Source organism: Micromesistius poutassou (assembly GCF_964030765.1).
Source record: "Micromesistius poutassou genome assembly, chromosome: 20".
NCBI lineage: Eukaryota > Metazoa > Chordata > Actinopteri > Gadiformes > Gadidae > Micromesistius > Micromesistius poutassou.
This window is the reverse complement of record NC_140290.1, coordinates 14,423,467-14,433,097: the sequence shown is the minus strand read 5'-3', so window position 1 is coordinate 14,433,097 and position 9,631 is coordinate 14,423,467. Positions and strand designations below refer to the sequence as shown.

Here is a 9,631-nt window from a genome sequence, read left to right as displayed (position 1 = left end):
CACCTCACACGATTGAAGGTAATAAAAATACTGACCCCAGCGCTACAGATTAGCAATTATGGTGGTAAGAAAAGCAGTATAAAAATAAGACTAAAAGACCAAAATGCCCTTTTGAAAATTTCTTAAAATCTCCAGACAAATAGGAGAGGAAATAATTCACAAATGTTGTACTTTCATTTCTCGTTAGAAAACCCCCAAATACTGAACCTCGATCAATTCAGTGGCAGTGAGAAGAGAAGAGGGGGATTGTGGGAAATCCTTGGGCAATTCTAGGCAGCCATGATGTGGAACTCCATGCATCTTCAATGGAACTCCAGGAAAAGAAAACAAATGGCAGGTCAAAATGCTTGGCTCCAGGGCCGAGGCAGGGGGGTCCTGCCTGCGGTCTGGCGGTGAGGCGGTGGGTCAAACCGGGGGTGGGGGTGGGGGGGGGGTGGGGGGGTAGAGATGGGAGACGCTAGGGGCAGGAGAGCCCAGCTCCAGGACATGGTTCTGACTCCGCTGCACCCAGAGAAAGAAACAATAGAAAGTTCTGGTTAGTGAACGCTGGGGAACACAAACCATTAGAGCGGGAATGTTCGCCACCAGAGGCTAGACGCAGCTAACCCTCACTCTACGTTGTCAACGCTACACACACCGACATACAGTACATAGGAGCGCTGTGGAACTGAGTGGGGCCCGGCCAGTAAACAGCGGGCTCACACACCACCCTGGAGGCTGGCTGAACACTGCCAGACCGCCGTGGACACTTCATACCGCACTCACAGAACCCAAATGAAAGCCACATGGGCATGGGCTCTGCCGTGCCTCCAGCCCTTAATGGCCATGTGGAAAGGCCTGCGGAGGAGGAACAACAGCTGGGTGTTGCTGCTGTTACCGCTCTCTGCTCTGCTGCTCACGTCTACACGAGTACAGCTAAGGCTAATGGCGTCTGACTCACGCCGGATTGTCGCACCGTTTACCCGATGTTCGTAGCGCTGTTAAAGTGATCGGGGCAATCCCTCTTCAGAAGCTCAAGTGCGTGTACGGTCGTCAGCCGTATGATAGCATTCCTGACAATGCTAATCTCTCTAATCCCAATCACAAAGAGCTATCAAGCCAGGTAGGATTAAATATCCAAAGAATGTGTCCTGCTGTCTTGATGCTACCATGAATAGATTAGTGGTTCCACAAATACAAAAAAAACTGATGAATTGTACCCAAAATGCACTTTTGTTGATGACAGTCATGCAGCTCAATTGACCTGTCGCTAAGCTCCGCCCTTAGAACGCAGATGAGCCAATGACATTCCAGCCTAAACTATACTCAGACAACGGCTCAGACAACTCCATTGACAACAACAGGGAGGAGGCATAATATAACAATTGAATGGTGGATTTATGTTGTTTGTGTAAAAATAAACATGGTCAAAGGATGTGCTTAGGTAACACAGTCGGTATCCTGAGAGGCTGCAGAATGGGGTATATTTCATCTCTTTTCCCACAACGGGACAAGAAAAAGTGTGTAATGTGGATCAGACTGTGAGGCAGGCCAGAACACCAACTGAATTTAAGCTTGTCACCTTCTGTATGTATTTTAAAGCTTTGAATATACCCCTCCATAGCGTAATCTAGTCCCTTTCGATTGATCCTGGGAGAAATTTAATCCTTTTTTCGGCCAAAACTTCTCCAAAACCTGCTTTGATATACTGTCAGCTGACATTTTTTCCATATGTTTTTGTTTGGTGCGTGACTGGGCGTGAATTAGCGGCAGGCAGAACGTGTGGTATTCTCATGTGACTCAAAGTAAGCCAAGTAAAGATACAAAAATAAAATAACATAGCACACAACAAACATAACCAATATCGTCACCCTCTTAAAGTAATGGTCTAAGTCATATTTTCAAGTTATATATATGGTTCAGTTTTTTCTGTTTTCTGAACAACTTGAAAATATGACTTAGGCCATATGACTTTAAGAGGGTGACGATATTGTTCTTTTCTTAACATGTTATTGTTAATCGTATTAGTATTATTCTTCCTACTCCTATAATTGATTCCTGCGTTAACGGTTATGTTCCATTCAGTCACCTCCGGGGGCCCTTACCTCTCAGGGTCCAGGCCTTGCCCCGGGGGTCCTCTCTAGTCCGGGCTGATCTCCGTCTCCTGGTGGACCACCACCTTGGTGACGGACATGTCCGGGTGCTGCTCCTTCGCCTCCTTGATGGCCTGGGCCAGGGCCTGAGCAGAGAAGGCGGGGGGGGGGGGGGGGGGGTGGGGAGGGACACAGAGCCATAAGAGAGCGCGAGACGCCTGACCCTGACTGCTCCTGACGCGCCGGCTGTCGCCCTGCGTGGTCGACACCGCCGTCGGTGTGCGAATGTTGTGAATGAATGGTCGTAAGTCGCTTCCCCTCAATGTTAAAGGTCCCATGACATGCCACCAGGTGTGGAAATCTGCCCCTTGTGACATCACAGGAGGCTTGTAACGGCTAATCACGCCCCACCTGGTGGCACGTCACGGGACCTTTAACGAGGAGCCTCGACGCGTAAACACGCACGGTCGGCTCGTGTGGAGGATCAACAGACACAGTGAAGCAGCAGAAAGACAAGACCGCTACGAGCTAAGCTGCTACAGAGAGTCCGGCAGAGAGGGAGCCAGCGCAACGGCCGAGAGACACCAGAGACGAGGCGGAGACGTCGGCGGCTCCTCACCTTATCGTGGTCGATCTCCGTGTCCCCGGTGATCACGATCCTCTTCTCGATACGGGTCTCTGAGACGCCCCCTTTCACCGTCTGAAAGGAGACCACAGCTTAGGGACGCACACCGTCACGCCCCCGCAGCGCAACGCCTGAACACGTCTCGTGTTCACACAGGGGCGGTTACTTTGGAATCAGAGCAACGATGAACAACTTGATCTTTGTTGGATCAAGCGGCCGAATCTTATCTGAACAGAGCCTTATTCAAGGTCAGTCAAACGTTTCTGCGTCCTTCAAACCTTAGTGAAAAGGGTTTTAATTAAAATAGGTGTTAAAATAAGTGTTGATGTAGGAGAAGTTAGAGGCCCAGTGATGTTGGGGCTCTAAGGGAAAAACCCTGAGAGCTTAAAGCACTGCAACAAACTGTAGGTGCTCAGCACTTGGTTCTATGAACATCCTGACTGTACCGACAACGATACACGGTTGTTTCTCTTTCTTCTGACAAATGTACTTATTGTAAGTCGCTGTGTTACCTTCTCTACCACCTAGTCAACGGCTCGGTGGAAACACTCAATCCAGGAAGCACCCAAGCAGCAGCCACAGTCTCCCAGAATCACAGAACGTTCCTAACAAGTTGGTTTTGCTTGATTGTGATTGGCCAGACCGCGATGCGGCGAGCAGAGCGGGGGTTACCTTGGTGATCTGCGTGGTGGTGGTGCGGCTGACGGTCTCTGAGGTGATGGTCTGGGCGTTGAGCAGCATGGTGGAGTCCCTCTCGGTCCCCATGGTGTCTGCCGACTGGGAGAGAGACACCTTTTGGGTGTTAGACGACACTGAGTTGGATTCTCGCACAGCTACGACGGTGAAGTACAGTCAATGCATTCTGGTGATGCCGGGACACTCTGGGATACAGAGACACTCTGGGATACAGACAACCGCTAAGAGCTCCCCTGTGTGCCTTAAAGTGAGGTCAGGAATATCATAATGTTGAATCTAACGGCGGACCCTCCGTGTGCCGGTTAAGAAAGAGCCCCCTCCCCCATACAGAACCACTATGTTTTTCCACCTGCACTTTTGGTTGTACTGAAGGTCGGATCCCCGCCCCCCCCACCCCCCCCCCCCCCCGCCTCCCAGCAGGCTGAGGTGATGTCGGCCCTGGTCGATGTTCGGAGCGAGAAGTGTTCTCTCAAAATGTAGGAATACAGATCTATAGAATTACAATATGCTAGTGAAGCGCACCCCAGTGGCGTTAGTTTCACCATATTCTCTTGAAAAATGACTTGTTGAAATAAAAACGATTACTTTCAGATTTGTCTCGGTGTGAAGACAATGTTTAACTCTATCAGATTGCTGAAATCGATTTTTCGACACGGTTTATTCCTAACATCAAGGACATCGTGTGGCACTCGGGGAAATATCTGTGAAACGTTATCCAATGTGTTACTAATAGGACTAATATGAAATCAATGAGCTTTTGAGATTAGGGAGCAAAAAAGGGGGAATATTGAACGTCCGACTGAATTCATCAACGCGGATATCATTCTGTGTTGCCGCCGGTCTGAAACAACCGCAATATATTAAATGTGTGAAATACGATTTCACGGTAGGCTATAATATAAAAAGTGTATAGGCGATACAAATGTGGGTTTGGTTGTGGACTGGACAGTGGGACTGTGGGAGGGCTGGATTGTAACACACACAGTGGGACTGTGGGAGGCTGGATTGTAACACACACAGTGGGACTGTGGGAGGCTGGATTGTAACACACACAGTGGGACTGTGGGAGGCTGGATTGTAACACACACAGTGGGACTGTGGGGGGGCTGGATTGTAACACACACAGTGGGACTGTGGGAGGCTGGATTGTAACACACACAGTGGGACTGTGGGGGGCTGGATTGTAACACACACAGTGGGACTGTGGGGGGGTGGGGGGGTGGGGCCGCTGGTGGCCTGACAGCCAGAGTGCTCCTCACCTGCGCTGACTCGTACAGGATGGTCTTGGTCTCGGTGTGCATGATGGGGACGTCCTGGTTGGCCAGCGTGCCGCGCAGAGAGTTGGTGACGTCGGAGATGGTGATGGTTTGAGTCCTTTGCACTGGAGACTAGCGGCACAAGGGACCAGAGACACACAGTCAGGGCGTTGTTTGTTTGAAACCACACCCAACCCCAAACAAAACACAAAGAGTTCAATCCACAACGATAGTAGTCTTCTTCATATCGGTACGCCGTGAAGTGATTTAGTTTGAATCATATGATTATGATGAAGGAATTATTCTGGAGACAAGAGCTTGGCTCAAACTCTACAGAGTTAGAGGACGGATTTTGTGCGATTCCGGAAATCAATCACGTCCATGTTTTGAGAAAACTTTACGCGTAAGGATTCTTTATCACGTTTCACACATGCTCTTCGCTGGGGGCGAGGGCAGAGCGTTTGACCTTGACCCCGAGTGATAGCGCCCCCTGAGGGCGAATGGGTGTCAAACCTTTTGGAAACCTGTTTCTAAACAGGTATAAATATGTCGTCGACAAGTTGTATCTTTTGAGGGGCGGAGCTATGAGCGTTAGCGTATCAGAATAATAATAATATCCCCTTCAAATACGGTAAGGTGTCCACAGAAGCTCTGTGAATACCTGATCAATAAATAGATGCATCATGAGTAGAAGCCAACTCTATGTGAACTCCCGACTGGAAAGAGACTGGATGGGGGTCTACTGCAGCAGTGACTCATTACAGTGAGGCGGCTTGCTCTAGGGCAAAGCTTTTCAAAATAAGAGCTCCCTGCGGGACGAGGATGGAGCTTGAAAGTAACCCCGGCTCACTGAGTCTTCATCTGAATGTAACTTCTCATCTTTCATCTCAAACCTGCATGTGGAGGAGAACGTGGATTAATGATCTCTCTTATGGCTTTATAATGATATGATAATCAACATACAATATCAGAGTTCCCTCTACGATGGTGATCTTAAGGGTTGGAGTCAGATGGAGAGACAGAGAGAGATGATGAATACATATATTTATGATAGATAGATGAGACAGACAGAGAGAGAGAGAGAGAGAGAGAGAGAGAGAGAGAGAGAGAGAGAGAGAGAGAGAGAGAGAGAGAGAGCTAGCGAGAGAGAGAGATGATAGATAGATGAAAGATAAATGATAGATAGATAGATAGATAGATGAATAGATAGAGAGAGAGATAGATTAAAGAGAGAGAGCTAGATTAAAGATAGATGACAAAGAGAGAGAGAGAGAGAGAGAGAGAGAGAGAGAGATAAAAGTGCAATATCTTATTTAGGGTGCCTTGTGTTCTCTTGTCTGCTCATACTATCCCATCATATGTAATAACGACATGAACAGATGTTAATTTTGTATCTTTAGTACAACACTGACCATTAACCAGATATGACATATATCAATATATTTACACATTCCATATTTGATACATTTCTTTGTATTGTTGGATAACGAGGGATTGCCTTGCGTCACACACAGCGTAGAGTGCAGGGCCGTTCCACCTGTGTTGTGTGTGTCAGGGGACAGTGGCCTGGTTCCCACTGTGGTCAGCAGTCACTCACAATAACCTGTGCATCAGAGAGACCGCCTCTCCCAGTTCACTCGTGGATCACCACTAATCATTATTCAACTAAAGATACCACGTCTACGAAAGGGCAGAAGGAAACAGCTGACCAAATGAGACAAAAAAAAAAAACTAAAAATGAAAACCTTGATAGTGGTTTCTTTATAAATGTTTCACAGTGAAAGTACAGAGAAGTCTTAAGTCTCTAAAATATGGGACAGGTTTTCTTTTTTTTTCTGCTGCCCGCTGTGCTGTGGTTCTCGTCCTTTGAGTGACACGTTGTCTGGCTGCCCCTGGGGGCCCGCCATTGCCTGAGCCCGTCAGCGTTTGGGACGTGATCACAGAGCCGCGGGGCATGGCTCCGGCGAGGGAGGCTGAAGCAAAGGTCACTCCGGGATTGTGACCGAAGGATTCACAAGGAAATGCAGGAGGCTGTTTTTCTGTTTTAATGTTTAGTGTGTTGAGTTAGAGCTGCTTATCCCATGGTGAGACTCTGAGCAGGGATGTCATCAGAAATATCGTTGTTTTTCACAAAACAACATCGCTCGTGTTATGTGTCAGGACGAGAACCTCAGCAAAATGACGATTATTTTTTTTTCCCATTCATACTGTAATTCTGAGAATTCTAGACCCACATGAAAGGGGAACAAAGTTGCAGGACTCTACGCTACACACATGTAGGAGTACGGGCATGCATCCTTCACAGGTTTCGAAGATAAACAACACAATAACTATGCAGCATCTATAAATTCAATTAGTTCCCAGAGTCCACCTATACGCATTAAATCCACCAAATCTCTATAAACGTTCATCCACCAAGGGACTGCACTCTGTGTCTTCATGTCAGAGGCTCTGCGTGTGTCTTTTTCATGGCTTCCAACCTAGTTTTTAGTTCAATGCAAATCCTATATGAATATTCACCAAAGAGCTTGTCAATGGAACTAGAAATAATAATCAGAAAAACGATCCAATTGACTCACAATCTTGAGAGTCCACATTTTCAGTACAGTCACAAAATTAACAATTACAACAAGTTATTTGGGAGTGATCTAGACAAGCTGGGAGCCAAATTAAAACATCTTGCGTGAGACAAATCCTCATTTGAGACGTCAAGAAGGGATCTTCTTGTGTTGTTCACGAGGCTGTAAATACAACATTTTGGCAATTCATCTACCACTAAAAACACGTGAGCGTCAAAGAGCAGCTCAGAGAACGCTCTTTGTTCAGCCACTTCTACATCATCCCAGTAGTTTTGGAAAGGGGCAGGGCAGTGATTTTATAACCACACAGATTTGATTTGCAAGCAACACATGTAGCATTTTTCTATTAGTTTGGTCCCTGGAGGTTCAGGTAAACAAAGACCACGGTCAAGTCTTGTGAGGAGCGTTGCTTTAAGGCCATTGCATAATCCACTGACCCCAGACCAGCAAGTCAGCGTGTGGATTTATCACAAAAAACAAGTTCAACGTCCAAAAACCCAGAACATATGCACACAAAAGTCCAAAAATTATTTTCAGTATTTCAGTATTTCAGAACTCGGTTAACCCAATGACACTGAGTATTACAGGTCATGTTCCATCTTGCTTGACGACAACATTGAGCTAAATATGGCTGAGCATTTTAGGATTGTGTGTTGCAGAACCAGCAGGAAATAGCTATTTAACCTCCCGCACCACGACCTGGTCCGTCTCTGGTCGCTGAAGGCCGAAGAAAACGGAACGTCTCTAAAGTTCAGGGTTTTCCTAGATGCACTGGATTTAACATGGATCGGACACGGCGTTGTGTGTGTGGGTGAAGGTGTGTATGGGGGGGGGAGAGGGGAGGGGAGGGGAGGGGGGAGGGGGGGGGCAGGGTATATATACGGAGCCGGTGATTGGATACGGGACACAGACTGAACCACTGTATTGAAAAGTCACCTTCTGTTATCAGTGCGGGTTCAGTCTTCCAGCATGTGTGTGTGTGTGTGTGTCTGCGTGTTCCCACACGTGTACATGTGTGTGTATGTGTGTGTGTATGTGTGTGTCTGCGTGTGCGTATGCGTGTGAGTGCATATGTGCGTACGTGTGCGTGTGTGTGCATGCGCGTGTGAGTGTGCGTGTGTGCGTATGTGCGCGTGTGTGTGCGTGAGTGTGTATGTGTCCGTATGTGCGTGTGTGCATGCGCGTGTGAGTGTACGTGTGTGTGTGTGCGTATGTGCGTGTGTGTGTGTGTGTGTGCGTGTGTGTGTGCGTATGTGTGTGTGTGCGTGTGTGTGTGCGTATGTGCGCGTGTGTGTGTGCGTATGTACGTGTGTGTGTCCGTATGTGCGTGCATGTGTGTGTGTGCGTGTGAGTGTGTTTTCAGAGGAAGATCATCCACAGCATGGTCAGCGCCAACACCAGGAGACCGGAGGACAGGAGGAAGGAGAGCCGTGCCTGGGGCAGCCTGGCTGGCTGGGGAGGGGCCCCGGCCACGCCCCAGGCCCCCAGCTGCTGCTCCTCCTCCACCACGGGCACCCTAAGGGTGTGGCCCCAGCTCGGGGGTCGCTTCTCCTCCTGCTCCTCCTCCTGCTGCTGCTGTGCCCTCGCTCCCACTACCACCTCCTCCTCACTATCCACCTCCGCGCTCTCTCCGGGCGGGGCCGGTGCGCGGGCGGCGTGGCTCCAGAGCAGCGGCGGGCCCCTGGGGGCCGGGGCCCCCCACGCGCTCACCACTCTTACCTTGTGCACGGCGGCGGCCAGAGGGCGACTCCTGCCTCGCTGGGCGTGGCCCGAGGGGGGAGACCAAGAGAGACAGAGACACAGTGGATGGATGAGCGAGAGGGGGGGGGGGGGGGGGGGGGGGGTGGCAGACAGACAGGGGGACACACAGGGGGAGGGGGGGGATGGCAGACAGACAGGGGACACAGGGGGAGGGGGGGGGATGGCAGACAGACAGGGGACACACAGGGGGAGGGGGGGATGGCAGACAGAGAGACAGACAGACAGGGGGAGGGGGGATGGCAGACAGACACACAGGACACACAGGGGGAGGGCAGACAGACAGACAGACAGACAGACAGACAGGGGGAGGGGGGACGGCATACAGACAGACAGGGGGAGGGGGGGATGGCAGACAGACAGACAGACAGACAGGGGGAGGGGGGATGGCAGACAGACAGGACACACAGGGGAGGGGGGGTGGCAGACAGACAGACAGACAGGATACACAGGGGGAGGGGGGGTGGGAGACAGACAGGACACACCAGAGGGGGAGGGGGGGTGGCATACAGACAGGGGACACACAGGGGGAGGGGCAGACAGACAGACAGACAGACAGACAGGGGGAGGGGGGATGGCAGACAGACAGACAGACAGACAGACAGACAGACAGACAGACGGACAGACAGGGGGAGGGGGGATGGC

General features: G+C 49.9%; 1 protein-coding gene across 1 annotated transcript in view; it reads right to left on the bottom strand.

Annotated features, from left to right (window-relative positions):
* Positions 1–421: 421 nt before the first annotated feature.
* The window catches only part of epb41a (erythrocyte membrane protein band 4.1a), a gene marked incomplete at its 5' end in the record, with an annotated part of 22,658 nt that continues 13,448 nt past the window's right edge, over positions 422–9,631 (bottom strand). The window contains 7 exons of the mRNA XM_084484341.1: positions 422–501; positions 2,085–2,218; positions 2,692–2,772; positions 3,370–3,474; positions 4,653–4,781; positions 5,080–5,139; positions 8,663–8,986. Of these exons, the coding sequence (XP_084340467.1) occupies positions 2,120–2,218; positions 2,692–2,772; positions 3,370–3,474; positions 4,653–4,781; positions 5,080–5,139; positions 8,663–8,986 (798 nt within the window). The 3' untranslated portion in view covers positions 422–501; positions 2,085–2,119. The remainder of the gene's footprint in view (positions 502–2,084; positions 2,219–2,691; positions 2,773–3,369; positions 3,475–4,652; positions 4,782–5,079; positions 5,140–8,662; positions 8,987–9,631) is intronic.